This window comes from Ailuropoda melanoleuca, chromosome 19, assembly GCF_002007445.2.
Source record: "Ailuropoda melanoleuca isolate Jingjing chromosome 19, ASM200744v2, whole genome shotgun sequence".
In the NCBI taxonomy this organism is placed as follows: Eukaryota; Metazoa; Chordata; class Mammalia; order Carnivora; family Ursidae; genus Ailuropoda; species Ailuropoda melanoleuca.
In genome coordinates, this window is record NC_048236.1 from 14,008,147 (window position 1) to 14,025,392 (window position 17,246).

General features: G+C 40.5%; 1 protein-coding gene across 22 annotated transcripts in view; it reads right to left on the reverse strand.

Moving 5' to 3' along the window:
• Positions 1-17,246, reverse strand: part of DST (dystonin) — a 472,609-nt gene that overhangs the window by 176,285 nt on the left and 279,078 nt on the right. For all 22 annotated transcript variants that reach the window (XM_034648017.1, XM_034648015.1, XM_034648006.1 and 19 more), the window contains one exon: positions 12,983-13,149. In XM_034648017.1, the coding sequence (XP_034503908.1) occupies positions 12,983-13,149 (167 nt within the window). The remainder of the gene's footprint in view (positions 1-12,982; positions 13,150-17,246) is intronic.

Consider the following 17,246-nt stretch of genomic DNA (forward strand, 5'->3'; position numbering starts at 1 on the left):
TTATAGCTTCAGTATGAAGTATAATGCTCAGCACATGAATGTTGAGAAATGGATAAATAATGAAGAAATGAAAGAGCTCTGAGGGCTAGAAGGTACCGTCTGATACCACTGATTCCATTTTCCACCCCAGGTTTGCTCCTTTTCTTTCCGTTAATTTCTACAGACATAGCTACCACCTACAGCTTCCAATCAGGATTTCAAATCCTTATAAAAATCCACATGGAATAGGATACGATGTCATAGCTTCTCCATGAACTAAACACACGTCCTTTTGAGGTTTCCTAAAGGCCTGTCTCTGCTGCAAACAATCTGGAAAACAGGCATGCACTGAAAACAACCAGCAAGGGATAAATTATAAAGTTTCAAAAAGCATAAATTACTGCTTCTAGGTGCGAGTCCTCCCTTCTAATGCTCTCACGTGCCTTCAACTTCAGCTACTGGTGAAGTTGCCTGTTGGAATGTCTTATAAAATAACAATAAACAACAGGAATTAAAACATACTGATAACTACTACTATGTGGCAGGCCATGCAGCGAAGGCTTCAAAGCATTAGCTCAATCTCCCCAACAACGCCAACAACGCCACGCAGTGGGCTGTTAGCATCCTGGATTTACAGATGGAAAAACTTAAGGAGATTACACAACTTGAACAAGAATGCCAACCGACAAGGGGCAGACAGCATTTGAACCCAAGTGTCTCAGTACAAAGCCTGACCAATTTGCTGCACTATGCTGGCATTATCAACTGAAAACACCCAACATGAAGCTGAAAAATCAAGATAAAGAAAACACAGAAGAATGTATGCTTCTGCTGGTGGAGAAAGTGATACTGATGATGGTAATACAAGAACCACAAGGAAGAGTGTATGTGTGTCAGTGTGTGTACCAGCATACTCAGGAAAATAAACTCCAAGAAAAGAGATGTAGTTCCAGATTGTCACCAAACCAGTACTCATCTATATATACGATACACTGCTTCCCCCACTTGGAGTGGGTTTAGGGCCCTCATCCAGGATGAAAAAAGACGGGGAAAGCCCTCATCATCCATAGTTTTACAAAGTACTCCCCTCCCCCAGATGATTCTTATCAGGCAAGTCTGGAAACTAAATCATCTTAAAATTCCTCTTGTCTCTACTATATCTTTCATTTTCTTTCAAAATTATCCATATTCTACGCTGGCCAAAAAAAAAAAAATTTCACCATACTATCAGATAACTATGTAACAAGACAAAGACAAAGCAGACACAAACACAAACACGCCTACTGCCTTAGACTCTCAGGAGGAGACAGCAAACCTTTTCTCTCTTATCCAGTATTGATTTTTATTGCTTAAATCTAGAGGAAAAGGACACATTTAGGACTTGGGGGAGGGGGTGGAGACATATTTCACAGTGGCCTAACTCTGGAATACACTGTAAAATAATGAAATTTGGAAAAGACAGCATTTGGTGACAGATTTTTTAATCAAAATCAAAACCACTTAAATAAACTTTGTGATTTGAGATATTTGATCATTTGAAAGGACACTGAGCAACAATTTTCTTTCTCAATTAAAAAAAAAAAAAAGAGGGAGAGAAAAAAGAATGGTGGTTGCCGGCAGTTCTGGGCAGGGGAGTTCTGGGGATGGATGGTGGTGATGGTTTAACAATGTATTAACATACCAAACGGCAAATGTTATGTTATGCATTATTTTACCACTGTTTTTCAAATTAAAAAAAATTTTCAAAAGACAATTTTTACATATTTGAGAGAAAAGGCTCTACTGAGGTGAAAAAAAGTGACAGGGCTGTGATTCAGGTGTTCAGTGATTTAGTCCTAACTTGCTCTCTCACTGTGAACACACATCCAGAAACCTGTGTCTCAGTTCCCCTCTACAAAAAATGAAAAATCAGGAATTAGGAGATAATCAGGAACTACAAGAATCATCTAGAATTCCAATTATCCCTAGGGAGTACCTTGAGCTATGTCTGGGGGGTGGAGGGAAGGCATTTTGGGCTGCTATAGCCATAAGGTCTTAAGAACCCAACTGATTTGCCCTAGGTCTCAAGAGACGATTCATGTGAAAGTACTTGGGAAGCGAAGTGTACAGAACATATACACAGGTGATTAAAAAGCACTCACTGGCATGTAAAGAACAATGTAATGAAAACGTGAGAGAAGGCCTAACTTGGAGCTTTGGTATGCTAATTATAAGTCATTCTTCCTAGTCAACAAACTAGCAAGTTCATTCATTCATTCAATATTTAATAAGCATCTACTATGAGCTGGGCAGTGAGGCATTAAGAATATAGACGCTGTGTCTATGGAGAGCTCAGAGCTCCAAAGGGAGTTCAGGAGTAAACCAGGAGAAATCCTGGTGGGAAGAGCACCTAGGCAGAGGGAAAAAGCCTACATCTGTTCATGCATGGAGGGTGTGTGAGAACAAGACCACTGCCAGGGAGGGGAGCCCATTGCAAGGGGACACATGGTAACAGATGGTGGGATGGATGCAGGGGCCAAGATGCTGCAGAATCTCAGGAACTTCTTCAAAGATTCTGAATGTTTTTCCAAGAACTATGGAAAATCAGTGAAATGAATTAAGGAGGATTACAGGAGACTAAATGATCAGGTCTGAGGTTAGATGCAGAAGAAATCTCAAGTGGTGAAAGTATTCCCACAGAATCCAGGTAGGGAACCATAGTGGCTTGCAATGCAAAAGAATGTGGCAGTGGTGGAGAGAAGTAGACAGGCCAGGTGACATCCAGGAGGTCAAATCCACAGATCAGAGGGGTGTGGGCACGAATGAGAGTCAACACAGAGAGCAAAGAAAGTTAGCAGGCAGCCCTTAGATACTTCCAACATGTACTGGCCTTCTGGCTGAGTCTGCAGATGGAGCTGAGCAGGAAGAGCCCACGAAACATGACGGACACCAGGCCAGGGAAGTGCCATAAAAGCTGAAGAAAAAGAGTAGGATTTCAAGAAGAAAAGAATGGACAGTAGGGCCAAAGACTGGGAAGAAAAATGGGGCGTGAAAAATGTCCACTGGATTTAGCCACATGGAAGTCATTCATGACCTCAGAAGAGTTTTGGTGGATTATGGGGCCAGTGGCCACATTAGAGTTGGGTGAAGAATGGATATGGAGTGAAGAAATGAAAATGGAGGGTAGAGACAACTCTTTCAAGAAGTCTGGCCTTTAAGGAAAGGAATGATGTAAGGCGGTAGATGGAAAAAAAAGCACGGAGTTAAAAGAGAAGTTTTGTTTATTGTGTAATGAGCAAAGGGGCTCTGGTGTGCTTAAAATGCAAGGAGAAAGATCTGTGGAGAGAGAAAACCTTAATGTAACAAGAAAGAAGGTGTCCTGATGCAGAGCTCAGGAGGAGGGGTGCAGGCCTTGGATAGGTGGAGAGAGGATTCATCCCCTATCAGGAGCAAAGACGGGCTAGGACGGGCTAGGACGGGCTAGGACGGATGCAAACGAAGGCAGCTTTGTGTCTTTGGTAGCAAAAAGAAAGACATTTCACTTGCTGGCTTCGATATTGTCTGAGAGCAGGAGTGCAGATCACCAGTTGACAGTGAGGGAGGAAAAGGCAGTGTGAGGGAGAGAAGGGGTGAATTAACCCGGGTAGAAAAGGCTGCTGGTCGCAACCATTTGAAGCTGGTCATCATGGAGTCACCATGAAACCAATCTGCTCTGAAGCCTGACTTTTTCTGGTGTGTTTCACTCCTTGAGTATGTGCACAGACAAAGCAGATAGCTGGGCGTATACACGGTCAGGCCTGGCTGGAAAACTAGTACATCCTCGGCAGCATGCAAGGAGCTGAAAGGTATTCTGGGGAAGTTAAAACAACAATAACAACAACAACAACAACAACAAAACCCTCCATTTACCTAGAAATCAGTCTTAGAACAACCTCTGTATGACCAGAACACTACGCATCCACTTACACACAGAAGCACGAAGCCACGTGCGTCACTCAACGTTTGTTCTTCGATAGATCACCCAGTAACAATATGCATTAAATATGCCTCCCTTATCCTATGACGGTAGAGCAGCTGCCATAACAAATTCCTGTAGATGACTGTTGGGATTAGATCAAGTTCAGGCTTAGCACGTTCTTACTATTCTTATTGGTGCAAAAAGCCTCTCTGCTTGGCCCCCTTCCCTCGGCGGAAAAAAAAAAAGAGAGACCTGTAATATGGTCTTCGCCTCTCCCCAGCAAATAAACGCGAACATGCAAGAGATCCACCCACAGTTTCGTAAGTGGGTGTAGATATTCCTTTATGCTCATATTTGGGCACATATTGTTGAAAGAATCAAAGCCAAGAAGGTAATTTTCCCCTATCTCAAATCTAGATGCCTCAATTTAGTTCAAATTTTCTTCCTATTTTTTTCTACAGAAGGACTCTCTACCAACAAGACAGAGAGCAAAGAATGAAAACCACTATGATTTACATCGGGCTTTGTTAGTACTTTAAGACTGGAATCTAATGTTGGAAATTAAAAGATACCCACTGAATTACAAGTCTCACTCAATTCACAAAGAAATTAACCCCATAACAGCCTCATACACTTTAACAAATACAGAGAATAGTTTTTTTTGTTTTTTTGTTTTTAAAGATTTTATTTATTTATTTGACAGAGAAAGACAGCCAGCGAGAGAGGGAACACAAGCATAGGGAGTGAGAGAGGAAGAAGCAGGCTCCCAGCGGAGGAGCCCAATGTGGGGCTCAATCCCAGAACGCCGGGATCACACCCTGAGCTGAAGGCAGATGTTTAAGGACTGAGCCACCCAGGCGTCCCAGAGAACAGTATTTATATTGATAGAGAAGTAATTCTTTCAATACTTATATTTTAGTGAACTTAAGTAAACCTCTGTCACTAGGGGATAAATTCCCCCCCAAAGGTGATATAAATCAACTTATTTTTTACTCTGGTAGAAAATAAAATATTAAGCTACTTCATATCACAAAATAACAAAGGAATATGAATCTGAAAATGAGTCAAAGCAGTATTGCAATAAAACAGATGGATCTCTCAAAGAAAAACAGGTGGATAGAAGACATGTTGGCTGCTCCTGACACATAAGGGAAATCCTAGTGTTAGAGAAGGGTAACAATGCCAACAGGAGCCAGCATGAAGATGCATATGTCAGGTTTCCAAGGAAAGGGAGTCTTCCACCAAAGCCCCGCTCCTCCTGAGCATGCCCCGTCCTCAGTGGGTCAGCAGCAGCACATTGGGAGGGAAGAAATCTGACATTTGTTACATACTTCCTAAAGCTCTGGTATTGTGATAGGCATCTTCTCATATGTTATCTCAAGACAGCCCCCACTGCTGGCATTCTAACTTCTTACATAATCACAGCACTCTGAAATTTGCCAACTTATTTGATCACTTTTCCCCTAAACTATTAACACATACATGCTTAGACTAATAGCTCGCACACCAAACAGGGAAACATAAGCCTGCAATTTCAGCTCTAGCACATAGCTTAAAAGCTATTAAAAGAAAAAAAAAAAACCAAACCAAAAACAAAAAACACAATTTTATGCATAACAAGGTAAATGTTAAAAAGAACAGAAAAAAATGAATGGGGTTTAGATCTGCTAGAATGCAATTAACAACGTAAGGGAACGTTTCTTAAAGGAATTATGGAGGGGAAACAATGCAGAAGGGGTATTTCAATGCAATTCTTCCAGTGGACAATTCAGATATAGGTCTGAAAATTTTAAATGTATTACCCTTTGACAAAGAAATTCTACTTCTAGGGGCGCCTGGGTGGTGCAGTCGTTAAGCATCTGCCTTCAGCTCAGGGCGTGATCCCAGCATTCTGGGATCGAGCCCCACATCAGGCTCCTCCACTAGGAGCCTGCTTCTTCCTCTCCCACTCCCCCTGCTTGTGTTCCCTCTCTCGCTGGCTGTCTCTCTCTGTCAAATAAATAATAAATAAAATCTTTAAAAAAAAAAAAAGAAATTCTACTTCTAGGACCTTATTATACCAGCATATTCACACATTTGCACAGACACAAAGTCCAACACTTTTTAATAGCAAAAAACATAATGTCCATCAGTACGATGCTATTAAATAAATTATGTTACATCCACACATTAGAACAGTCACAGTATTTTAAAAGAATAAGGTAAACCTATTTCTGCTGATATGGAAAGACATCCAAAATAAATTAAGAGGAAAGAAAAATGTGAAACAACATATATGCCATTCTCTCAACTGTGTTTTAGAAAAGATTCTAACATTGCTCAAGATTAGGTGCTTAATGTAAATTATACCTCAACAGAGCTGACCCTCCCCCCCACCAAAAAATTAGTGGTTGTATATGCACAGAAAATTTCTGGAAGAATATGAAAGAAACTGAACAGTTGCCTCTCGGAAATGGTACTGGGAATCTGGGGAAAGAAATCACATTTCAATGCATACCCTTTTACTTTATTTGAATGTTTTATGTTAATGTATTACATTTTCTGTTAGATGCTTTTTTTTTTTTTAAATCACAGATACAACAAAAAGTAGGGCTGTGGCCCAGAACACTTACTGTAGAAACTGCTATAAAACGTACCAGCCTTTCACAGTGAGCTCTGAGAATTCAACTGTTTTGAGTTTATTTGAAAAGGTAAATAAGCAATTTGATTTTGCCTCACAAAGTGAAATACTTGTGACTTTTCAAAAAATTAATCACCTTCAGGGCTCTGTGTCTATGCCTAGCCAATGCCCACAGACAGCAGAGCCCATATTGTGTGGTGTATGAACACACACTTACACACCCTCATACCTCTGGGTTCTGCAGCCTAAGGGCAGACCTGGTTCTGAAGGGAAAAAAAAATCACCTCATCAACACTAATCCAACCTCCTATGGGAACACTTCAAGCCCTAAAGGGCCTCCTCCCAGTATCAAACCAGTCCAATCCAGTTTAGCTTGTAACGTGTGACTGCATCCAAGCATGTGGCTGAATCACAGGCCTCCAGGTCAGACTATTAAAGGCGACTCCGACCACAGCCTTATAGTCTAATCTTCCCAATTACAGCATCTTTAAACATTTAATACAATGAAATATGATGGTCCCAATAAATTCTAATTCAAAATGCAAACAATGAACAAAATAACTGCTATCCAACTACCCTCAGACAAGTGAAAAATGTCTGGCAGCCTAATTAGAAAATATTTAAATGGGGGCGCCTGGGTGGCACAGCGGTTAAGCATCTGCCTTCGGCTCAGGGCGTGATCCCAGCGTTGTGGGATCGAGCCCCACATCAGGCTTCTCCGCTATGAGCCTGCTTCTTCCTCTCCCATTCCCCCTGCTTGTGTTCCCTCTCTCGCTGGCTGTCTCTATCTCTGTCAAATAAATAAATAAAATCTTTAAAAAAAAAAAAAAAAGAAAAGAAAATNAAAAGAAAATATTTAAATGACGTGCTCCTGAACACCACCTATTTCAAAAAAGTTGAGTCTTACCTGAGTAATATATTTAAAAACGTAATTGTGAAAAGAAGGCCAGGGGCCTCAAAAGGAAATTCACATGAATGAATGGCAGCATAAATTAAAAACAAGACCAGGACTAACAGATACTAGTAAACAGAAATAATCTCTGTAAAACACCCCCCCACACACACATTTTTGTCCCGACATACTTAGCATCTCTCTATACCACCACGTCAGGCTCGCCTGGCTCTCCTACACATTTGCACTGTTTTTTCTGGCCTGTGGGCACACATTCGTGTTCATGCCTGCTCAGGCAGACGTGTTTTCACAGGGAGTTGCTGCTGTTTTGGAACCTGGCTTTCATCGATGTTCTAGGGCAGCTATCTACATGCAGCGACTGATGAATTAAGACAAGTCAGGGGTTGAATTTCAAGCTAGAAGTAAGAGCTTTATTTCTTTCAAAAAGAAAGAAAATCAATTTTACCGTGTGATACTTGAGAACACTCTTAGAATACAGAAAAATCCATTGAACCTTTGTTTGGAACACCTACTGTGAAGAACGTGTGCTACTGATGAGAATTTTCGTCCTCTCTAGCCAAACTCTGCCAGAGTGATTAATCTACTAGAGTTTAGAATCCCATGGCTGCGGATTCTCGGTTAATTCTACTTCTCTTGCTTTTAAGCTACTTAGTCATCAAATGCTTTTGTGACATCCTTTTGATCCAAGTCCATCAGATCCAGTCTTCCTTGTTATTCTTTTCAATGAAAAGTAAGGTTAGGGGCAAGAGTGAGGCTTATTTACCCGAGATCTCTTACGAGTTGTGGTTTTCAGTGAAAAGATTTCAATATGCTTTGAAGAAACTTAAACTATACAGAGAAAACAAGTACAAACTAGTACAGATACATGGCAGTCTTATTATTTGAATTCTTCCCATTAAAAACTGAACATAACAAACAGACATTCCTAGAAGGAATTAGGAACAGCTTCCTAAGACAGAATTAATAGTGGGGCGCCTGGGTGGCACAGCGGTTAAGCGTCTGCCTTCGGCTCAGGGCGTGATCCCGGCGTTATGGGATCGAGCCCCACATCGGGCTCCTCTGCTGGGAGCCTGCTTCTTCCTCTCCCACTCCCCCTGCTTGTGTTCCCCTGTCTCGCTGACTGTCTCTGTCTCTGTCAAATAAATAAATAAAATCTTTAAAAAAAAAAAAAAAGACAGAATTAATAGAAAACCGTAGTGTTTGTATCATTAACCTATTTATTTTTAATTATAGTTGACATACAATGTTATATTAGTTTCAGATGTACAACATAGTGATTCTACAATTTTATATATTACACTATGCTCATGATAAGCGTAGTTATCATCTGAATTGTTGACCTATTTAAATAGATCCTATGGGGCGCCTCGGTGGCTCAGTCAGTTAAGCATCCGACTCGCTTTCAGCTCAGGTCATGATTACAGGGTCATGGGATTGAGCCCTGCATTGAGCTCTGCACTGGGCATGAAACCTGCTTATGATTCTCTCTCTCCCTCTCCCTCTGCCTCTGCCCTTCCCCTCACTTGCACATGCTCACTCTCTCTCAAAAAAAAAAAAAAATGGATATATATATATCTCCTATGGAACTATCTTTCATAATCTCTTCCACTAAATCATACTACTTTATCATTCTTATTACCCATTGTGTAATCCAGGCTCTTTACCTCTTTAGGATAATATGACATACCAAAACTATAGAACAGTTCATTTGTGGTTTTTCTCTTACTTATGCTAAGGGTTTTCATGTTCTCTCATTATTTATAATGTTACTCACTATATTATGAGTTGTTTGATGCTATTTTCATTGACAGCTAATTCTAAGTTATGCAATTAATGTTGTTCCCTCATTAATTTCCTACAAGGTACAAAGATCTTTAGTTAGAATTTATAAATGTACTATTCATTTAGTCATTTCTTAAATTCATCAAGAATCTTCATATATCTTTGGTGAATATCATTAGTTTTCAACACTGCACTATCCAGTTGCTCAGGTCAGCAGCTCCATTTCTTGATACCTACTTTGCCTGCCGGGGATTATGATAAGTAGTTATACAGAAGCCTATGAGGACTTGAGATCCAGACTCACCTCCATCATTTTAAAGATAAGTCATGCTGAGCATATTAGTTTCCCTTCCAAGCCCCAGTTTCTTTAATTATTTAATAATTTGATCATTTAATACAAAAATAAAAATGGAAATGGTGTCAGCTCTTTCATAGGACTGTGATCATTTTAAAAGCTATCATATATAAAAACAGCTAACAGAAATTGATACATAGTCAACAGTCTGCACAGATTTCTTGGGTGCCTTCTATGTGAGTTACTTTCTTTTTAACCTCAGAGGTCATCTATAAATTAGTCTTATGATAAAAATTTCTCTTCATTTTTACTTCATGTTAGTAAAGTACTGCTTACTGGTATAAACAAACATTCTCTCTACCTCAAAAGTCATATTCTCATATGGGTGCACTAATAAAAATATATGCTGGACAATCCAAATTAATGTACTTGATTAACTTTTTTGACAGTATTTACAGTAATACAAAATCTGAAGGACGCTATGGCTATTACTCTATCCCAACTTTACATCAGTATTTCTAAATCTCCAGAAGATAATTACATAAAAATCTGATGAGATCACTTACTACAAATGATATTGGTTTACTTTTCAATGACCAACAGTATCCATTTTCCTTCTAATCTCCAGAGAAATCTTTCGTATTCTCTCTAGGGCATGCAAACTTGCTCCCTGAGGAGCCCCACATCCCTCCTTCCAGCCACGACAGCAATCTGAAGGTTCTTTCCTGCTAAGCCCTCACTCCCTCTTAAGATCCTTATCGACCAAGTATTCCATACAGTTAGATTTGGTATTTGAGTACATACCAAACCCATGTGCCACCTCAGATCATTTTTAGTACATAAGTCAAATTGAACTCATATAAAAAAAAGTCTTTTTACCCACAAAAAACTACACCCAAAACCCAATTAAGTGGATATGTTTCTACGGCAAACCCAAATACATCACAAAATTTATGGAAATAATTATCAAGAGAAACAACTATAAATTAGACACTACTCTCTAAATGTGATCATTACCGTTCAATATCCAAAAATCTGCTCGTAGGGATTTTACAATTGTTTATAACTTTCTCATTTCCCCCCTTTAGTATTTTAAGGCATTCAACAGTGAAAATTATGTGCAGTTCAACCCTATGCATTTAATTCTTACACATGCTAGAAGAAAAATACTCATTACTTTTTAAATAAAAAGAGAAGCCTGAGGACCCTAGCTAAAAACACAGTTCCACACATGAAAGGTTTCTTCCAGTGAAAAAGGCCACTGTAATATTTTATGAGGCACAGGATAACTTAACAACCTTCAGCAACACAGAAATCTTGTGAGCACTTAAACCTGATACTCCCTATTTTTACCATGAATTCCAACAAGGAAAAACAAAGCCAACTAGGAAATCGAAGTTCAAAGTTAAAGCTAAACGATTTTCTAAAGTGATCACTCCATCAGATTAAAAGTTCAAAACAAATAACATTCACAAGATCCAAATTCTCTCCTAAAGCAATACGAGCTCTGTAACATTAAACTTCCCTAGGAAACTTCACCATCTCTGACATATAGTGACGTATTCAAGTACTTAGGAGAAAAACGCACAGCACGCATAAACTAATTCGTACTTCCACTCCTGCACAAGTATTAAAGAGACAATGTCTGGAGACCACTGTTTATAAAAGTCTGCTATTTTAGAAGAATAGCTGGCTTCTAAATGCTTTGCTTCTATTTAAAACGCTTCAAAGAGAAAAGAGCACACCCTCAAAGATGCATCATGACATAAATCCTTCAGGTATAACAATCCAAATATTTTTATTCAAAGGCCAAGAAGATCTTATCATCCCGGGTATAAAAGGTGCCCAACTACACAGCCTTCTGACGGCCTCATGTTTTAAGTCACATGAGAAGTGCATTGTGATAACTGAAATGTCTGTAACCACTAAACTCTCTTGGCACTGTGTTACTCAAGGAGATCTGGTACTTTATTTTCAACATGTGCAGGCAAGTTGATTCTGGTTTTTCTCCTTAATCAGGCAGACTATCCCTACCTCCACAGAAATGTTGTTCCATAAAGAAAGCGGACTACTACAGCGTTTTAGAGGGGCTGTGCGTGCGGATGCCTGGGAGATTCGTTACAGTGTTACTGATGTTGGAATGTCCAAAATAAAAATGAGAGAAAGAGAAGAATGGGAGAAAAAAGGGGAACGAAAGGAAAAACAGAGAAGGGAGAGAGATGGGGAGAATGGGATTTCAAATCACGCAGACCTGGATTAAAATCTCGGCTCTATAATGTATTAGTGGCGTAACCTTGGCAAACCCAAGGCTCCTCCTCTGTGAAAGTGGGATAACAACAGCCCCGGTTTTGCGGGACTGCTGGGAGACCTGAATGAGATACCATAAGGAAAGCAATGAACAGAATGCCTCATGTATAGAAAGCTAACAAAATATTAACTACTCTAATTATTGTCTTTACCAAATAAGTTTGTTAGTCTAATGAGTTACAGCTTTAGCTTTCTCTAGGAAGACGGTTCTTTGACAACATGATGTAATTTTTGCAAAACTAAGAAAAGCAACTGAGATCAAGAAATACATTGTTTTTAGTAAATATTTTCTGGGGATCTAGCTCCTTATAGGACAATAAAAGCATGGAGTCAAAAACCAGAGGCCCTGGGTCTGAATCTCAAAGCCGCCTCTTGCTGGCTATGTGACTATAAGCAAGTTTAACTCTGTGCCTCAGTTTTTGTCTGTCAACTGGGGATGATAATGTTCCTGGAGGGATGCTGTGAGGACTAAATAAATTAATACATGCAAAACCTGCTTAGGATAGAGTCTGGCACTTAGTAAGCGCTATGTCAGTATTAACTGGGATTTAGTTGTTAATAATTCTCAGCAGATGGGGCATCTGGCTGGCTCAATCAGAAGAGCACCGACTCTTGATCTCGAGGTCATAAGTTCGAGCCCCATGTTGAGTGTAGAGATGAATACATGAAACAAACTTAAAAATAATAACAATCCTTACCAGAAAACCGCTAACCACCCTAAAGTTGGCCACTTTTGAACCCCGCTACTCCCTAGAGTAACGAGCCTAGGAGACTATAATTTGGACATGCATGAGCTCTAAATTGAAACTAAACCCTCACCCCTACCATCGATCAGTCCTCTGTGTGCAAAACTGTGCTCATCTGCCTGAAGATTCTGCGTTATCAGAGCTTACTATCTGCCAAGTTACCAGCAAAATCCAAAGGCATATTATAGCTGTGAGAGTCTGTGTGTGTGCACAAGCTCAGAGTGATGATCTTGGAGCAGTGGGAATGTGATGTTTCTACTTGTGCCTGGTCTGCATTTTCTAAGTTTCTGCCGTGCACATGTATTGCTGCTAAAAATAATAATAAAAGGTTATTTTGAAATTTGGAAATGGAAGAAACACTTCTCATATTTGTCTAAGGAAAAAGACCCCACCAATTCCATACCTGTATTTATGAATGATGGCATTAAACAGTTTTCCATCTCTCCAGCAGGTAGTGAAATTTTCACACCGTATTCCAGCATAACCCTCTGTTGCCTGCTGCGTCCACAGTAGCAATCTCTCCTTAGCAGACATATCCTCTGACTCTCCAGTAACATGGATATCAGATATCTAAATATAATAAAAAGTGTTAAAATGTTAGGAAGCTAGCTCAGACCGAGAACCTACTATGCGCCAAGAACTTTGCAAGTGTTATTTTACTTAATCCTCATAATTCTCACAAGAAAGCTAAGTATATTCTCCCCATTTTTACATACAGTGGAAACTCAGTTTCAAAGAGATTCACAGATAGATAGAAAACTAGGATTTAACCCAAGCATCTAGGTTTTTTTTATTATGCCAAAATGTCACAGCATTGAAAATTCTAATTTTCAATGAGATTCCTCTTTACCAACCAGATCTGTTAAAACAACTCAACCAAATGTTTTTTCAAGTTCAAGATCAAAAGTAAAACCTACAAATTAATCTACATTACCACCCGCAGAGAAGGATTTGATCCAACAGGTATTCTGTGTAAAGAACAAAGAAGGTCCCCAATTTACTACATTACATAACAATTTGACCTAAAGTCTCTTTAACTTTCTCATGAGTCCTTTTTCAGCTTACTCAAGATGAAATCTGTATTAACTGACTTTTCCCTATACTTTATTTGTTTTCATTAAATTTTCTAAAAGTCTCTAACACTAAATAAAACAGGTCACCAGTTCACATGATTTACATTTTCTCAAGAACTTCTCTAATAAGCGTCCTACTTAATCTGCTGATACTGACATTAAGGCACAAAGTGACTCTACCAGGGGTCACGCAGTGATTCCAAAGCTGGGATTAACACCAACAAACAACTGTTCCCTCAATCAGTGCAGGCTGCAAAGCCAGGGGATCAAGGAGACAGGCGGGAAGCCAGGATCAGGGTGAGTAAATAAGGAACTGGAAGCAATACATAGGGAGTCACTAATCATTTTGTAACAGGAAAAACATCAGTAAAGTCATGAGATTGGCTTCTAGTCCTGGCCACTAGTCCCATAGCTTTGAATACTTCATTTCATGTCTGTGAGTCACTTCCTCATCTATAAAATGAGGAGGTAGGAGGTAGGAGCAGACCATGTTTAGGACTCTTTTCAGTCTCAGGTCCCACTCAGGGACTAAATACAACACTGAAGTCAGAGGTCAAAACAGGCAGAATCAAGCAACTGAAAGCAGAAAATTTTAACAACCCAGACTGAAGAAAGCCTTTTACAGGCAGCAGTGCTAGGCTCAAACAGGAAGCCCTTTATTCCTCCCAGCTGCCACAAGAGCTGGCCAACTGGGGACCCCGTGCAGGCCCACGGCAGGCCTGGCAGCCCTAACAACACCACATGGACCCTTTCTCCACTATTCGGCACAGACGACCGTGCCCTGTGGAGCTCACTCCCAGCCATAGTCTGAGACATGCTCCTTGACAGGTAATTGGAAAGTGGAGCACAGTGTCCCTATTTATTTTTTAAAGATTTTTATTTATTTATTTGAGAGACAGAGAAAGAGAGGGAGCGCGCTTGCGCTGACACGTGTGAGTGGGGGGAGGGGCAGAGGGAGAGGGAAAAGCAGACACCCTGCTGAGCAGAAAGCCCAAAGTGGGGCTTGATCTCAGAGCCCAAGGCAGATGCTTAACCAACTGAGCCACCCAGGCATCCCCGTAAGTGTCTCAATTTAATCATCTTTCCTAAGAATTTGTGCTAATCTCCATAGCACAAAAGAACTATGTGCATACATGAGCACATTATATAGACTACACAGGAAGAATTCCTTTTTTTAATGTGGAAAAAAAGAGCAGAAAAACCACCAATATTCTTCCATACAATTTCCAACTGATACTCTAAAATTATGCTAGAGAGGGGCACCTGGGTGGCTCAGTCAGTTACACTTCCAACTCTTGATTTCGGTTCAGGTCATGATCTCAGGGTGCTGAGATCAACCCCCGCCCCCAACTCTGCATTCAGCACAGAGTCTGCTTGGGATTCTCCCTCTCCCTCTCCCTCTGCCCCTCCCCCCCAACTTGCGAACTCTCTCTCATTCACTAAATAAATTAAAAAATAAGATCTTTAAAAATCCATAAATAAAATAAAATTATCCTAGAGAGCCTTTCTAGCACATCCCAGGAGCTTAAATCCCATCGCCACCATTCATGTTCCAGTTCCTCAACTGCTTTAAGTCCGTTCTCTGACTTGTAAAATAATGATGGTAATAGTTATTACACTGTGTTGTGAGAATTTGACAACACGAACACAGGTAATGTCGGCGATTTTATCATTGTGGTTTTTATTATTCGTTTTGACAAAGGGGGAAGCAAAAACTTAGTTTTATTATTCTCCCAATTCTCCTACTATAAAGGAAGTAAAAAAATAAAGTTTTAAAATTTGCTGCCTCAAACAAATCAAAATCTGTAAAAACAAATGTTCAGAGAAATGAATCTAGGAAACGGTGAATGAGAAAGTTGAGTCTCCAGGTAAAATCTGACAACGTGTTTCTCTTAGCCTTTACGAACTATAAGATCAACTGCTTCTGGAAACCCTTACACCATGGGAGCTACAAGGGTGGTAATTACAACTATATCAAGAAAAGGGAGGTAGCTGGAGAGAGGGGGGACTATTTTCTGCAGGTCAAGAACCATGCCAGTGCAGTCACTGAATTACCTATTCACGAGCGAAGTCAGTAAATTTCGACTATAAGGTAAGTTTAATAGGTTCAAGTGTTGCACAGCATTTTACCGAAGGAAGGATAATAAAGGAAGGGCACTTTAGAGTATGAAAACAGTCTAAATATCAACCAGGAGAAAGTAATTTAGTCTTACTAAATAAGGTTCCAAAGGATGAATTTCAGATTATTACTCCCACACAATTTCAGACTGTTACACTGCATACACTATTTAAAAACCTGTGATTTTCAAATGTTACAAACCAAACTTTAACAACCAAAGACTGCTAACACACTGACTCATTTTCAGCTTTTCCTGCTATTTCCAATTACTTGAGTATTATTCCTACAGGGAAAAATCAAGGTATTTTTTAAAAATCTCCTGTTACCATTAACCACTACCTCTCTGAGTATATCAAACTTTTCATGATACTGTGCAACCAAAATCAAAATAGGAAATAAATAAAACCCTAAAAATTAAGTCTGTAGTCATCACTGATGACCCCTGCTTTAAAATCTGTGCATTCAGCACACATCAGCCTGATTCCTCCGTCAGTGACGGGTCAGGTCTGATTCCGGGAAGTAATCGCGCTTCCTCCCTTCAAACCCTGGAGGTGACACGGAGATCAGAGAATGTGTGCGTTCACGCCGCCTGGGTTCAGATTCCAACTCCAACAGTTCACGGGACTGTGACCGACAGCCATTCCCATCGTCGCTCTAAAATCCTTTTCCTCATTCCAAAAACTTAAACGATGACATCACCATTTCCACCTCCTTGAGCGGTTCTACGGATTCCATAAAAGAAATCCACATCCACGCTTCGTCCAGTGCCTGGCATGTAGAAACCTCTATAAATGTTAGCTTCTCCCGCCGCAGTTCTATTAGCCGCGCTGGCCGCTTCAAGTTTCTCACCAACAACCTGTCAGCTAGCACCGAAAACAAACAAAATCCTCTCTAGCCCAGTTCCTTTGGGAAACTCAAAGCCCTCAGGCCTCACATCCAGGTCACTGCTGGCTCCCACCCACATGCAGGCTATTCCTGCCACCGAGCCTCCCGTGCCTGTATTTCCTCCCTGCCTCATCTCTCCCGACCCCACTTGACCCCATTCTCACGCTTTCCAGAAACGTCTACCCTGTGGTAAACAAAGTCTCTGACCTCTTCAGGACCTTACACCGCTTCTACCATTTTACTGAACCAGGTCTGCCCCTCTTGCCCCAGGTCAAGTCCCACCCACCCCCCAGACCCGTAGGCAGGGCAAGTGTATTTTAGTTCCCCCAGTGACACAACCGATAGTTGTCCAACCATAACCCATAGGTCCCAAGACCTCATTTTTACATCACAGACCACTCTTGTACTACCACCTTCTTCTTTTCCTTAAAAATGATCCTGCACGCCCCCACCCCAAGATCCGACATCTGGCTCAGCGTGTTCCTGTCTCCAGCCTGTACAGCACCCTCACAGTCCACCTTCTCTCCACACCTACTGCTACATCCTGCATCTCAACACCACGATTAGCCCACCTCAGACATCTAACTTCC